Source organism: Stigmatopora nigra, chromosome 20 (genome assembly GCF_051989575.1).
Source record: "Stigmatopora nigra isolate UIUO_SnigA chromosome 20, RoL_Snig_1.1, whole genome shotgun sequence".
NCBI classification, from domain to species: domain Eukaryota; kingdom Metazoa; phylum Chordata; class Actinopteri; order Syngnathiformes; family Syngnathidae; genus Stigmatopora; species Stigmatopora nigra.
The window spans coordinates 9732499-9747355 of NC_135527.1; the positions used below are offsets into that span (position 1 = coordinate 9732499).

At 56.3% G+C, this 14857-nt stretch overlaps 2 protein-coding genes across 4 annotated transcripts; both read left to right on the plus strand.

Annotated features, from left to right (window-relative positions):
• Positions 1–13107, plus strand: plcb3 (phospholipase C, beta 3 (phosphatidylinositol-specific)). 3 transcript variants are annotated; one of them, XM_077742254.1, is made up of 34 exons: positions 2–645; positions 3855–3941; positions 5852–5920; positions 6285–6422; positions 6500–6579; positions 6650–6703; positions 6780–6852; positions 6920–7020; positions 7107–7273; positions 7358–7504; positions 7686–7843; positions 7914–7996; positions 8071–8155; positions 8235–8376; positions 8647–8748; positions 8823–8896; positions 8961–9057; positions 9162–9246; positions 9373–9497; positions 9562–9716; positions 9812–9973; positions 10055–10154; positions 10214–10318; positions 10379–10482; positions 10563–10686; positions 10776–10817; positions 10894–11003; positions 11065–11174; positions 11260–11419; positions 11510–11586; positions 11669–11758; positions 11894–11951; positions 12040–12126; positions 12270–13107. In XM_077742254.1, the coding sequence occupies exons 1-34, from the start codon at positions 547–549 to the stop codon at positions 12585–12587; spliced, it is 3768 nt and encodes a 1255-aa protein (XP_077598380.1). In that variant the 5' UTR covers positions 2–546; the 3' UTR covers positions 12588–13107. The 3 variants fall into 3 exon arrangements, with proteins under 3 accessions (XP_077598382.1, XP_077598380.1, XP_077598381.1); XM_077742255.1 differs by lacking the exon at positions 2–645 and adding an exon at positions 2743–2786; XM_077742256.1 differs by lacking the exons at positions 12040–12126; positions 12270–13107 and having other exon boundaries at positions 1–645; positions 11669–11776; positions 11894–11949.
• A 139-nt stretch (positions 13108–13246) lies between these two features.
• Positions 13247–14836, plus strand: LOC144213688 (uncharacterized). The gene is made up of 5 exons (XM_077742261.1): positions 13247–13536; positions 13603–13908; positions 13971–14090; positions 14152–14258; positions 14326–14836. Exons 1-5 carry the CDS (start codon positions 13479–13481, stop codon positions 14389–14391), a joined length of 657 nt encoding a protein of 218 aa, XP_077598387.1. The 5' UTR covers positions 13247–13478; the 3' UTR covers positions 14392–14836.
• The last annotated feature ends 21 nt before the right edge of the window (positions 14837–14857 follow it).

Sequence of the window (14857 nt, forward strand, 5' to 3'; positions counted from 1 at the left end):
TTGGGGAGGGAGTGAAGGGTTCGAGCAGATGGGACGACGGAAAGAAAGGGCTCAAGCGCCCGATTAAAGGATCCTGGGCGAATAAAGGAGAGCGTCTCAAGCACCCCCCTTGGCTTGGCCCGGACTGGACTGCCCTGCCATCAATTTTTTTTGCTCCTCGCGTGCGCGCCTCCGCCTCTGCCGGCGCCAGGCGTGGACGCGCACCCCCCGAGCGAGTCAGCGAGGACTGCGACTCTGGAGCAGCACGTCGCCCCCGATCGACTAACGCGCTCGTCATGTGGCCCGTCCAAAGTGTCTCCGAGTGTCTCTGACTCGCGCCTGGAAGAAAAGGAAGTGAGCGAAAGAGTTGGCAGCAGGCGCGTCTCCGCCTCCGCCTCCGAGAGCGCGCTCCCCGGAAGAGAGAAGTCACTGGGTCAAAGGCGGAGGAAGCCAGCCAGTCATCCAGTCATCTAGTCAGTCAGTCAGTCAGTCAGTCAACGTCGAGGAGATTTGCTAGTCCTCCCGGCCGGGCACAGTCCCTCATCGTCACCCTTGTCCACCTTCGTCATGGCCGGGGCCAAGCCGGGAGTCCATGCGCTGCAACTGAAACCCGTGTGCGTTCACGAGGCGCTCAAGAAGGGGGGCAAGTTCATCAAATGGGATGAGGTAACTTTTGACGTCTCCTAAGCGTGTTTTGGCTTGACACAACTTTGCCCCTCCTCCCGCAGGTGTGCATGTTTGTGTGTGTGTGTGTGTGTGTGTGTGTGTGTGTGTGTGTGTGTGTGTGTGTGTGTGTGTGTGTGTGTGTGTGTGTGTGTGTGTGTGTGTGTGTGCGAGAGAGAATCTTGAATGGAGTCCCCGAAAGTTGCCCTGCCGTGCCTCGGTATACGCGTTGGCCCGCCTGCCGCTCGCTCCAATGTTTCTGTTTCATTGTCGTCAAGCCGGTTCTCCTCGGGCTCCTTTTGATTTTCACCCCCGCACACCCTCCGCTCCCATTGGCTGCTTTTACTTTTCACTGAGGGAAAAAAAAAAGCGCGCTCCAATGTAGGGCAGCTCAACACTCCCAATGTCAGCCCGCTCCCGTTCTTCGTCCTCGCCCTCGTCGTCGCTGACCCAGGAAGGAGTCGTTGGCCCACGTTGCGTGCCTCGGCTTCTCAATGCTGGCCATTCGCCCTCCAAATACTAGGAAAAGAATGTGGAATTAGCCTCGGAGTCGCTTCGATGGTTAACGATCGTTGGCCATTTGTAAAGTCATTCTCTTTTGGAATATTATGGGTTGTGGCTAATGTCCTTTAGCCACGCGGGTACGAGGCCCTAATGCGCCTCGGGGGTCAATGATTAACCGGGAGGCCGCGGCCGGCCGGCCGGGCAGGCCGGAGGCGCCCACGTCCCTCCCGTCTTGTCGTTACCAAAAGGCGGCGGGTGAAATTGCCTTTATTTTTAGCCGCGACGCCCTCCGACGTCCGGCGTTGGCGAGCAGGCAAAGCTGGGCTGCCCATGTTTAAATAAAGCGGTGGGCAAGCAAAAGTGGGAAGGGGTTGCCATGGCGACGGCCAAAGTTCGTCGTCACGGGGACTTTGGACGGGGTTGTCCTTGTCCAGCAGCCACCGAGTGCCTTTCGGCACGATGGTCCTCACGTCATATTGTTTATTATGATTTCTTTTGGCTTTGCAGACCACACCCACTTTCTGGTGTGCTCAAACCGGTTAGCGTCATTTCAAATGCCGACCTTCCCAGGCCGTGACACACTTCAAATCATTCCCGGCAAATTCCGCACCGTGAAAGATTGAAATTGGGCGCGAGCTAAATCTCCCATTAGCATCACGGCATATTTTAGCGGCGTTCCAATACGAGCCAGTGACTTTTGACGCCATGTCGACAAACTCCGCCGACAAGGTGACGGGAGGGTGAGAAACACGGCGCGGCACGCTGCCAAAGGTCAACCGCGACCACTTGTCAAATGTCTCCACGTCGAGGCTAAGCATTAGCAGATTGGGTATTTTGTCCAAATCGGGGTCAGAAGGGGGCGGGGGGACAGCTGACCTTTGACCGCCGACCTTTCCCATTTGAAAGCCGGCCCCCACAAACGATCCATGGCGTCGTTTAGTAGCGCCGAGCCCGGAGAAAAACACCCGGGCCGTTGACGTGGACGCCTTCTCGTCACGCCGTGCTAATTAGGGAGTGGGCGCAATGATAGGTCCTGGAAAATAATAACAGCGTCAAGTGGCTTTAGCGCTCAGGCTGACGTTGTAGCTAGGCCCCAGTCAAAAGAGAGAGCCAGGAAACGGCGCCTCCGCCCGCCTCGCTCAAAAAGCAACAAGCCACACGTTGTTGGCCGTCACATGAGCCCGCGGACGGCGTTCCGGCGGGGGCGGCGCTCCGTTGTCATCTGGCCCTTCGCGTCGGATCAAATGTGTCCGCATGGTTTTGGTTGCCGTCTGCTGGCAGGGAACTTTGGGTTCCATCTTTTTCTCTTTTTATTCTTATCTGCGCTGACAGGAAAGGGCTGGGGCCAAAATTAGAGCGCCGCGCTGCGCCGCCGACAAGATGACAGACTTTTCAAAATGGAGCTGGGCCAGATGTTAACACCTTGCTAGTGTGACAGGGTAACGTGAGTTAAGTTATAAATGAGTGCACGTGTGATAATAGTGAAAATAGTTTTGGATTGGGTGTTTATCATTCTTCGATTATTGATGCCTCCAGCCAAATAGCAAGGGTATGGATGGGTAATCGATTTTTGATGTCTGGGCTCATAGTGTTGAAACGCGGGATGATTTTCAGGCCTTTCAGTTAAAGATGGCTTGAAGGTAACAACTACTGACCTCTCTGATTATTTCCCCCTGTGTTTTAAAAGTATTTTGTTTTGTTGTAGAGACCGATTGAGTGTGGGGTTTGCTAGAGACAATAGTTAGCATGTGAAAAAGAACATAATGTTTAGTAATGTTTGTTTACTTTTTATGTGTGTGCGTGAATGTGCGAGTCTCGGGTGGATAGCCTTTAGCAAGCTACCTTCGGCCGCCATCATAGCGTTAGCATGAGTGTGCAGTATACGACGGTGTAGCAAAAGAAGCTATGCTATTGAGATTTCACGAGGCTCGGTTAGAGTACATGTAATAGCATTAGCAACGTACCCTCGGCCGCCATTAGCGTTAGCTTGGTGATGTGTATGTGTGTATGGCGGTAGTAGCAAATGGAGCTAAACTATGCTAATGAGATTCCTTTGTTTGCCCTGCTAACTAGCTGAGGACTTTGCTAAGTTGGAAAACAAAAGGTAATACAAGTTACATAAGTCACAAGTTATGACCGTTTATGCAACAAGTACATTGTTTTGGCTTATAACGGGTTGTTAATACATTTATATGTATATATATATATATGGGTGTTATTGTATATTACGTTTTTGTGTGAATTGATGATTAATTTTCAGTAAAAGTTGGCTTGAAGATAACAACAAATGACCTGTCTGGTTATTTCCCCTTGTGTTTTAAAGGCAAATAAATTGCCGAATTCAGGAGTACTACACTAGCAGTTGAACAATGAACAGTCCTTTTGGTTTTTATGTTGACCTTCCACTCACTTTACCGTAAAAATTACTTTAACGACCTGGCTAGCACGCCAAACACCGTGCTAACATTTCTACATGAACTCCACGGCGACCGATCATTTTGCCAAACCAAATGGCCGTAATTAGCACAGGCATGTGCGGGCGTGTTGGCCGGGCGTGTTGGCCGGGCGTGTTCGCCGGGCGTGTTCGCCGGGCGTGTTCGCCGGGTGCGTTCCGCCATCCGCCAACACGCCGTGCCAAAGCCAGGCGCTTGGAACCACGGAAATGACGCCAAATGACGTTTGCGTTTGTCCTTGTTGTGCCCTCGCAGGAGCCCAACGGCGCGTCACCCACCCTGGTGACCCTGAAAGTGGACCCGGATGGTTTCTTCCTCTACTGGACGGGCGGTGCCAACATGGTGAGTGACACTTTGTCTTTTTTGGAGTCCATTAGCGCACGCCGTTGGCTAACGGGGAGTCGTTAACTCTCTGGCGTATGGTCGGCGGCGAATGTGGCCGATGCTTTTTATTTGTATTTTTCCTTTCTTCTTCCTCCGCTTCTCCATTCTACGAACGCGTTGGCGTGTTTTTGCGATTGTAGGCCGCCGGTAGCCCCGGGCGTCGCCGTGACACTGCTGGAAAAAGATTTATTTCCAGATAGAGGTGAGGGCGTCAGCGGGATGGCACGCCAATCTGCAAAGGTGCCAGCCAGTACGGAATATTTCTCTGCTGCTATTTAGCCTCCCCAAAAATGTCGATCTTATTCCAAATATTTACACGCGGCGACAGTCGGGCCGATTTACCGGAGGTCAAGCGCCCCTAAACGGCGCTCCCGACCATTTGCCGGCGTGGGAAAGTGGGCAGGATGTCGCGCTCCCGCAAAGTGCCACGGAGCCGTCGGCGGTACCCGAGGAAGACCCCCCTCCCCCTATCCCCGGGGAGCCATTGACCCGTTCCGTCCTCCAATTCAGTCTTCCTAGACAAATGAGCGTTTTTAAGTGGGTTAAATTGCCTGCTTTCCTCAATGGATTATTACGAGCGGCTCTACGCTAAAAGCAGTTCCACCGCAAAAAGGGAACAGACGCCGTCGCTCGTTGACCGCACACCAATAATGTTTAACCCCTTCCTAGCCCCCCCGCTGACATGGATGTTTTGCTGTTTCTAGGTGGTATTTCTTCATTCCCCGTCGTCCTACTTTAGCTACAAAATGTACGGAAGTGGTGGAGAACTTCCAGAGGGGGACGGAGGGACTTTGCGCGTGGACGGAAGGAAGTCCCAACCTTGTTGGGGAAGCGGAGTGTGTCATTTGATAACGTGAGCGCTTCCTCCCGTCTTCCGATAGGCCACTCGTGCTTTTATCTGGCCGCCATTCCGGAGAGCAGAAACGCAGCTTCCGCTATTACAAAAGGCAGAACAAAACAAAATAAAACACTCCGAGACCCAATTAAGGGACGCACGCTTATTATATGAAAGTCTGGTCTCCATTTCTGACACGCGACATTTCAAGCCGACCGACGGCGTCTTTAATAAAAGGCGCAGCACAGGAAAGGAGTGGTACTCACTGGATTGTTTTTTTTTTTTTTTTTGTTATTTTTTTTTGGCCTTTATTATTCCAGACGGAATGAGTTGATCCCAAACGTTATAATAAATGGGGGTGAAGGCCAAGGGCAGCAACTCTTAACTATACCTTGGCTAAATATAGTTTGACCTTTTGATTAGCAACAAAACAGAGTCCTACAGAGTCTGATGTGTGTTTTTAGCTTGACATTTCCTTGAAGAAGACGCTCATTCTTTACGTATGACATGCCTAGGCATGCCGGGAAAACTTTGCCGTGCCAAATGAGTGCAACGCTTGGATCAAACGGACTTTCTCCCCTCTGAGCGCCAGGCCGGAAAATGTCAGGAATGTCCCGGCAGAAATGGCCAACCCGGTCGGGGAGCGCAACCCCCCCCCCCCCCCCTCCCCATCCGTACGCCGACCCCCTTTCCCCCTAGTTGAGGGGGGCGTTTCATTTGAGCCGGCGCCGCTCTTGCTCAACGCGTCAGGATGTTTCACAAGTCGCAGCCCGCTCGTTAACTGTCAAAACGCGCGCAAAGTCGCCATGGCGATGTGCGGAATGAGACCGCAGCCTGTGGGAGTGACGGGCGGGGGGGCTTTTCTTGAACAATCTGATTGCTTGCTTGCTTGCGCGTCCTACAGACACAGAAGCGATTTATTCGCAAATGTTGGTGTACAGGCCAATGGGAGGACGTGCTTTCAGACAGAACGGGCTGCACAGTCGTCTCCCTAAAAAAAACAAAACCAGACATCTCTGCTTTTTCTTTCCAGGAGGTGGAGATTCTGGACATCAGTGCCATCAGGGACACCAGGACGGGAAAATACGCCAAGCAACCCAAGGTAGCTTTATCTGGGGGTGACGTTGCCGCCACTCCAGCCAAATGTGTGGCGCTCCAACGGGTGTGGGCGTCGCTAAAGATGGCCAAAGCGCTAATGGGCCACGCCGCAGATGGCGCGGGAAGTCAGACAAGCGTTAATGGGTTACCCGACGTGAAAATCACTCCTAGAGCACAAGCCAAGCTTACAAAAAAAAAAAACAGGCCGTAGGCTATGGCGGCTTGGACAAACGCTCCATTCAGCTCCATTCATAGAAATGTTTGAAAGGCAAAAGAACCACTCCGTAACCTCGACGCTAACGGTCCTTCCTGGAGTTTGCCCTGTATGGAATGGCGTCGGCCGGCCAAAACCGGACTGTACTCCTCAGGACCCCAAGCTACGAGATTTGCTGGGATTCGGGAAAGGCGAGCACGTGGAGGGCAAGCTGGTGACCGTGGTCCACGGCCACGACCTGGTCAACATCTCCTTCTTCAATTTCCAGGCCATGCAGGAAGACACGGCCAAGGTAGACAAGTTCCGGCCGGGCCTAATACCCTCGGTCAGTCCGTCCCTGTTTTTGCAACTTGTCATCCTCCTCCCCAGGTTTGGACCGAGGAGCTGTTCACTTTGGCCACCAACATTCTCTCCCAGAACGTGTCGCGCAACACCTTCCTCTTCAAAGCGTAAGAGCCTTCCGGGGGTGTGGCCGGCCGGGAAAGTCCCCCCACCCCCGTAACTTTGCGCTCTTTCCAGGTACGTCAAGCTGAAGCTGCAGGTCAACCAGGAAGGAAAGATCCTGGTCAAGAAGTGAGCGGCCGAGCCGAGAGATCCGCGGCCTGGAGGGACCTCCCGCTTTTAAAGCGCCCTTTGTGCCTTCTTGCAGTTTCCACAAGATGTTTTCAGACAAGAGACGAGTGGACACCGCCCTGGAGCAGTGCGGTCTGGTCAACAACAAGGTAAAGACGCCACCAGACCATCAAGTAGGTCCTTCTAGAGTCCAAAACAGAGGAGCCCTCTCTGCAGTCGGACGGACTAAAGCCGGACGATTTCACGTGGGAAGCCTTTCAGAAGTTTCTCAACGGTCTTTGCCTACGCTCGGAGATCCAGAGCATTTTCGTGGACAGGCAAGTGAGGCGCCGGCCGTGGCGGTTTGCTGCCGGGCTCTCGTCCATCGCCGTGTGGCTCGCCATCATCGCCCCTTCGCTTTCAGCGGATCCAAGGGGAAGCCTTTCAACTCTCTGGACCAGCTGACGGACTTCCTCAACCGCCGGCAGAGGGACTCCCGTCTCAACGAGGTGCTGTACCCGCCGCTCAAGAGGGAGCAAGTGCGACAGATCATGGAGAAGTACGAGACCAACATCAGCCAGCTGGAGAGAGGCGAGCCGCCGCCGCCACCGCCGGCCGGCCGGCCGCACTCGGACCGCCGTCCGGGCCGCTCACCCCGTCTGGCCCGCCCGGCAGACCAGATTAGCTTGCAGGCTTTCGCGGCCTACCTGGGAGGCGAGGAGAACAGCGTGGTCCCTCCGGAGAGGCTGGACGTCATCGACGACATGACTCAACCGCTGTCGCACTACTTTATCAATTCCTCACACAACACCTATCTCACGGGTAGGGTGCACGAGGGGGGTGGGCGCCGGGGCACCACGCCGCCCCGTGGGGCACCACGCCGCCCCGTGGGGCACCACGCCGCCCCGTGGGGCACCACGCCGCCCCGTGGGGCACCACGCCGCCCCGCGGGGCACCACGCCGCCCCGCGGGGCACCGGCTCACATTGGCGCTCCGTCCGCAGTGGGTCAGCTGACCGGCCTATCCTCGGTGGAGATGTACAGGCAGGTGCTGCTGACGGGCTGCCGCTGTATCGAACTGGACTGCTGGAAGGGGCGGAACCAGGACGAGGAGCCTCACATCACCCACGGTTACACCATGACCACCGAAATCCCCTTCAAGGTGAGCGACCGTCGGCCACCCCGACCGACCCCGAGACGACGCGTATCGACGGCGTGGCCGGCACTCGCAGGAGGTCATCGAGGCCATCGCCGAGAGCGCCTTCAAGACCTCCCCGTACCCGCTGATCCTGTCCTTCGAAAATCACGTGGACTCGTGAGTGTGGCTCGCCCCTAAAGGTGGGGACCGGCCGGCCGATCGGGTGTCAACCTCCTCGTCTTGGGATCCAGGGCCAGGCAGCAAGCCAAGATGGCCGAATATTGTCGCAGCATATTCGGAGACGCCTTGCTCATCGAGCCGCTGGAAAAGTATCCGGTGAGACCACCTAAATGGCACCCAATGAATGTATTTGGACATGTTTCTGAGGAGGGCGTGGTCTTGTGTCCGCTCCCAGCTGGTCCCGGGTCAGCCGCTCCCCTCGCCGCAAGAGATGCAGGGCAAGATTCTGATCAAAAACAAGAAGAAGCACCAGCACCACCGCCCCTCCAGCGGCGGAAGTATACGGAGACAGGAGGAACAGCCTTGGCCCCCAGCCGGTACGAACACGGTCCGGGAAAGACCTTGGGGAGGGGGCTTACGGGAGGAACAGCCTTGGCCCCCAGCCGGTACGAACACGGTCCGGGAAAGACCTTGGGGAGGGGGCTTACGGGAGGAACAGCCTTGGCCCCCAGCCGGTACGAACACGGTCCGGGAAAGACCTTGGGGAGGGGGCTTACGGGAGGAACAGCCTTGGCCCCCAGCCGGTACGAACACGGTCCGGGAAAGACCTTGGGGAGGGGGCTTGATTGGGCCGTCTCTGCGCCTAGAGTGCCCCCCGGTGGACGGCGACAGAGGACCCATCCTGTCCGGCGCCGAGGAGAAGCTGGCCGAGAGGATGCTCCGAGACTCGGATCCTCGCAAGTCCATCGGTAGAGAGACCACCCGGGGCGTCGCCGGCCGGCTCGAGTGTTGCGTCACGTGGTGCTCTCTGTTCCGTCCGCAGGGGGCGAGAGGGAAAGCGAGGAGGAGGACGAGGACGAACCCGCCGCCGAGCCCAAAAATCCCCAATCGGACGAGGTACCGCCCAGTCGCTCTGGTCGGGCGCCGGCCGGGATCTTGACGCCTTTGACCTTCTCCTCAGGGCACGGCGAGCAGCGAGGTCAACGCCACGGAGGAGATGTCCACACTTGTCAACTACATCGAACCTGTCAAATTCAAGAGCTTTGAGCAGGCCACCAGTAGGTGGAAAAAGACTCTCTGCCGGATGGAGTTGCACCATTGAAGCATCTTTTTTTTTTTTTTTTTTTGTTTTTTTTTTTTTTTGCTTTCTTTTTCTCTCCAGAGAGGAGGAAATTCTTTGAAATGTCCTCCTTTGTGGAAACCAAAGGCTTGGACACCCTGAAGAGCTCCCCCACCGAGTTTGTGGAGTATCCTTGTCGCCAGAACTAGTAACTTTGGCGGGGAACGGTGTGGCCCACCCACCATTAGGGAAAAGTTGCAGCATATTTTTTGGTCCACGGAAAGCGTTCCAGAACTTAACGGCGCCGCTCCAGGTACAACAAGAACCAGATAAGCCGCATCTATCCCAAGGGAACCAGGGTGGACAGCTCCAACTACCTCCCGCAGCTCTTCTGGAACGTGGGCTGCCAGATGGTGGCGCTCAACTTCCAGACCCTGGGTGAGCGCCAAAGCCGGCCGGGTCCAAGGCCGCCAAAGCGCCTCCTTAATGGCTCGGCCTTCAGATCTGCCCATGCAGCTCAACATGGGCGTCTTCGAGTACAACGGACACAGCGGCTACCTGCTCAAGCCCGAGTTCATGCGCAGGACCGACAAGCATTTCGACCCTTTCACCGAGGAAACAGTGGACGGAATCGTCGCCAACACGGTCAAAGTCAAGGTAGGGGACTCGGGCCGGGTGGAAAGGGGGGGAAACACCCCCCCTTACCTTCCAGGCCTTCCACCAGCGCCGGCTTTTCCGTTTTTCGCCGACAGGTGATCTCGGGCCAGTTCCTCAGCGACAAGAAGGTGGGGGTGTACGTGGAAGTGGACATCTTTGGACTTCCGGAGGATACCAGGCGCAAATACAGGACCAAGACCTCCAACGGGAACTCCCTGGATCCCGTCTGGGACGACGAAACGTTTGTCTTTAATAAGGTGACGGGGCTGGCGCTTCCTCTTCTGGCTGGAGCCTGTAGAAGAGAGCTAGAAGAGAATGTTTGTGACTCTCCTCCCAAGGTGGTCCTCCCCACGCTGGCCTCGCTGAGAATGGCCGTGTTTGAAGACAACGGCAAGTTCATCGGACATCGCATCCTGCCCGTCTCCGCCATAAGGCCGGGTAAGTGGGAGCAGCGTTTAGCGGCCCGACTGGATTTGACCGTGCCCTACTTGCCCAAGGTTACCACTACATCAACCTGAAGAACGAATTGAACCAGCCGCTCCTTCTGCCCTCCCTCCTGGTCTACACCGAGGCTCAGGACTACATCCCCGACCAACACCAAAGTGAGCGTCCTCGTGGCTCCAGACGGGGAGGAGGCGCTTTCACCGTCCCCCTTTTTACAGATTACGCCCACGCCCTGACCAATCCCATCAAGCACGTCAGCCAGCTGGACATGGAAAAAAGGGAGACGCAACTGGCCGTGCTGCTCCTGGATGAGAAAAAACAGGTCTGCCTTGGCCCTCCGCGGAATCCGCCTGCTTTTTACCCGCACGCCGTCTCACCTCCGCCCGGTTTGGCTCCGCCCAGTGTCTACCCGACCGGCCCCGCCACGGCGAGACCGAGAGAGAGTGCGAGGTGACCCCGGGGGATTTGGCCCCGCCCCGCCCGCCTCCCCGTGGAGCCGAGGATTGCCCCGACGTCCTGCAGCCGGGTAACGCCGGCGTCCTTGGGCGCGCTCCGTCCCCGTCCCCCCCCCCCCCGTCCTCCGTTTCACGTGTCCCTTTGTGCGTTGGGGCGCAGCGCAAAGCCAAAAGGAAGACCTGATCGCCGTGGTCCTGACGGGTAAGGCGCCCGGCCGGCTCCGCTCCGTGGAGGTCCGGGCCGTGGCTGACACCCGGGTGGGACCCACTTTTTCCAGAGGTGCGGGTGCAGAGCGTGGAGGAGCTGAGGCAACAGAAAAGCTACTTGAAGCTGATCAAGAAGCAGAGTAAAGATCTCAAGGAGTTGCGAAAGAAGCATCTGAAGAAGGTACGGACACCCAGGAGCTTTTTGGGGGGGGGAAATCCCACCACCGTGCTCGCGTCTCAAGGTTTGGGACCTGAGCAAGGAGCAGAAGACTCGGAGCAGCAAGATGGAGGGCGACGCGCAGAGGCGGCGCAGCCAGATTGAGAAGAACCTCAAACGCAGCGTCAAGAAGAAGTAAGTGACCGCCCGTCCGTCCGTCCGTGGCGGTGTGGCCCACGGGGTACGCCCCCGTTTCCGACGTGTGGTCTGGCGCCCTCAGCGAACCCCAAGGCCCGGTGCGGCGAGAACTGAGCGCCCTGGATCGGGAGCACGAGAAGAAGAGCCTGCAGCTCCGGGAATGGCAGATGAAGGAGTTGCTGACGCTCCGGCAGCAGCTCCACTGGCTGGAGAGGGAGAGGCAGCAGGCGCACCTGCGGGAGGTGAGACGGAAGCCCAAAGGGGGAGGAGCCGTGCCGCTTAACCTCAAACCGGACATTTATCACCCCCCACCCCCCCCCCCCCAACCTCAGTCCTTCAAGAAGTTGAAGGAAACGGCGCACGAGTGCCAAGCGACTCAGCTGAAGAAACTGGGGGAGATTTGCGATAGGTAAGAAAGCCTGGCCGGCCGGCGGCTGGCACGGGCTCCGCCTTCTATGGGCCTTGACGTGTTGCTCTCCCGGAGTCCACAGGGAGATCAAAGACCTTAAAAAAATCCTGGACCGGAAGCGGCAGAACAGCATCAGCGAAGCCAAGAGTCGGGAGAAAGAAAAAGCCGAGACGTAAGTCGCCGCCGAGACGTAAGTCGCCGCCGAGACGTAAGTCGCCGCCGAGACGTAAGTCGCCGCCGAGACGTAAGTCGCCGCCGCCACCGCCACGCGCATTGGCCAGAACGCCGAAAACTGATCCATCCGCAGAGAGCTGAATGACATCAACAAGAAACACATTCAAGAGTCCGTCAACCTCATACGCGGGGTACGTACGGTGGTCCCCCGTCCGGATCTGGCGGACCCGGCCGGCCGGGATGGAGGAGGCTTGACGACCTCTTTGCCTTTGTGTGCAGCTGGAGGAGGCTCAGAGCAGAAGGTTGGACAAGCTGAAGCTCCGGCAAAGAGAACTTCTCCAGCACATGGACGAGGAGCTGCCGACGGTGAGCCCAAGGGGGCCCAAGGGGGCCCAAGGGCTTTGGGACTGGGACCCCCGCCCCCCACTGGGGTCACACGCCCCCCCCCCTTCCCCGCTCCAAAATAAGCCACCCAGCCAGCCAACCCTCCTCCCTCTTTGTTCTCTCAGCTGCAGGCCAAGCTGGACGGGAACCTGGAGGACGAGTACCTCCGTCTCCCCGAGGAGATCCACCAGCACCTGGACCTTGAACTAGAACTGGAACTCCGGGGCAAAAGTCCTCGCAACAACTCTGCGTTCTGGCTCCAGTCCAACCAGGAGGGCGACAACGGCAGCCCGGGTTCGGGCCCGCCCTCCGACTGCTCCACGCCCAGCGACCCGTCCACGCCCAATCGCGGCCGCTCGGACCGAAGCACGGACAATATGGCGCCTTCGCTAACCGGTTCGTCGTCCTCCTCCGCCTTTTTCTCCGAGGTGGACTACGTGTAAATGACAAAATGGTGGTGGTCGTAAAGCATCTTCCTTGTCTATAGAGTTGTCCTTTTTATTTTTTGATTTTGTATTTTTGGGCCGGCTGTGGGTGGGGCGCTGGCTTTCCCACAAAGGTCCATGATTCAGTGACAATGGGAATTGGAAATGTTCATTTTCTTCCTTCACGGCCTATTCTTCTCACTCGATGCGGTCGGTAGCGGTAGTCGGCCAGCAGACGGCGCCTGAGCACACTACAAGCCTTCGCTTTTACCAAGTTGTCTTGCACAAATATTACGGTACTGTAATTTATCCCTGTCTATTATTTTGTGTCCATCCTTTGACTTTTTTGGGGGGGAATCGGATGGGTTTTTTTTTTTTTTTTTCTTTTCTCCTCGTTGTACTAGATTTGAAGTGAATTTGACTACTGACCAAAAGCGCCTGGAGTGAGTGAGAAGACACTCTGGAAAGACGCACTGGCTGCCTGTCTGAATGTTTCCTCTTGTCAAGGCTTTTTATTGAAATGAAATTTGAACAAGTGGCTGTGTTGTTGTGGATTTTTTCTTTCTTAAGATTTCACCAAGTTGACACAAAGTCTCCTGCCATACCCTAATCAGTCCTGCCCTCCCTGTGGATGCTTTGAAAATCATTGGCATAGTTGTCAGACCATTTTTTAAAAGTCTTTTTGTATTAAGTGGCATGATTATCATTGTTATTGTCCTCCTCCTCCTCCTCCCCCCAAGGATTCTTAAATGAACTCAACTTTTGCATCTATTGTCACGCTATTGCAATCCCACAACAGGATGTGACTCTTTTCTCTCTCTCTCTCTCTCTCCATTTTGGTGCACAGGGTGGGCGTGTTATTTTTTGAAAGGAAGTCAAGAGAGCAGAGATGTTTTCAGTTTGGACAAGATGGCGCTTCTGCTGAGCGCTCTGCTTCTGGCCTCCCTTTGCACTCTGGCATCACGCTGTAAGTAGACGCCATCTTTTGGTCGAGGGACCCCCACTCATCCAACTCTTTGCATCTTTCCTATAGGCCACGACGCGTCCACTTGGCAGAGCCCCGACGTGGAAGTCGAGGAGGGTCGGCCGCTGGCCATCAAATGCTGTTGGGAGGGAAACAAGAGCCCCAGAGTCAAAGTGGAGTGGCTGAAGAACTCGGAGGCCGCCTTCCGCCAACTACTCAACACGAACGGCACTTGTGAATTCTTAGTTTGGCCCCACGTCAACCAAAATGATTCGGGGACGTACCGGTGCAAGGTCAGTGTGGACATCCCCGATCTACGGGAAATGGGAGGAAACGCCACCGTGGTTAAAGTGGTCCCGCGAGGGTCCGCCGCAGGTGAGCACGCCGGACGGAGGTCAAAGCACGCTGGCTATTTGTTTTGAAATTGTCCTTTGCAGATGGCCCGGGAGACGCTTCGGGAATTCCCCTCTGGATCCCGTTGCTCATTTTCTCGCTTTCGGCACTTTTGTTGCTGGTCTTGGCGCTGGTGTGGACCTGCAAACGCAGAGCCAAAAATGGTGACTATTCTTTGTGAATGACAGGCACGCATGTAAAATGCTAATCTGGCCTCTCCCAAAGGCGTCCGAGTGATCTACGAGAGCCCCCACCCCGACTCGGACCTCAGCGAGCCGGATAAACGAAGCACCGGCTCCTCCGCCGGCTCCTCCGCCGGCTCCTCCGAATGGGTGAGTCCGCTGCCCGAGCGCCCAAAGACAGACGCCCGCTCACGTCGGGCGTCTGTCTTGGTTTCAGCGGCAGGTGATGGTGTACGAATCCGTCGACTACTTTGAGCGCGCCGAGACCAAGCCCGGCGGCTGACGCGGAGCCGGGAACCGGGAAGCGGCCCCGCCCGGCGGCCGACGCGGAGCCCGGGAAGCGGCCCCGCCCGGCTCCGTTGGCCCATCCGGAGTGGCGTATGGAAGGCCGGCCACATTCTGATGGCTGCTACTTTTCTTTTACTGTGTATTTTTAGCCCGCGCTATCTGGCCATTACGCTAGTAACATTTCCCAGATTAAAATGGCAGCCGGCGCATGAGTTGCCATATGTCGACTTTAGCACGTACGCGTCGGGCCTCGGCGGTGGTCTGCGCCATGCGATTTCCGGCCCGCCGCGCCCACCTCAAAGCGTCTGCTCGTTGCGTGCCGGCGACAGGAAATGGAAAGTGACTGGTTTTCGACTGGTTTCCCTTTGCAACCCATGCGCCGACTGACGCCAGCTTGTACTTGTACTTTAGTCTGTGAAAATAAAAGAACAAGTCCCTGACTTGAACTGGTGTTTTTTGGC

Coding starts and splice junctions, on each gene's coding strand:
- LOC144213688 (XM_077742261.1), top strand. CDS start 13,479: ATGGCGCTTCTGCTGAGCGCTCTGCTTCTGGCCTCCCTTTGCACTCTG. Junction 13,537..13,602: donor TTGCACTCTGGCATCACGCT/GTAAGTAGACGC, acceptor TCTTTCCTATAG/GCCACGACGCGTCCACTTGG. Junction 14,091..14,151: donor CAAACGCAGAGCCAAAAATG/GTGACTATTCTT, acceptor CCTCTCCCAAAG/GCGTCCGAGTGATCTACGAG.
- plcb3 (XM_077742254.1), top strand. CDS start 547: ATGGCCGGGGCCAAGCCGGGAGTCCATGCGCTGCAACTGAAACCCGTG. Junction 7,844..7,913: donor CCACCGAAATCCCCTTCAAG/GTGAGCGACCGT, acceptor CGGCACTCGCAG/GAGGTCATCGAGGCCATCGC. Junction 10,155..10,213: donor CGTCTCCGCCATAAGGCCGG/GTAAGTGGGAGC, acceptor TACTTGCCCAAG/GTTACCACTACATCAACCTG.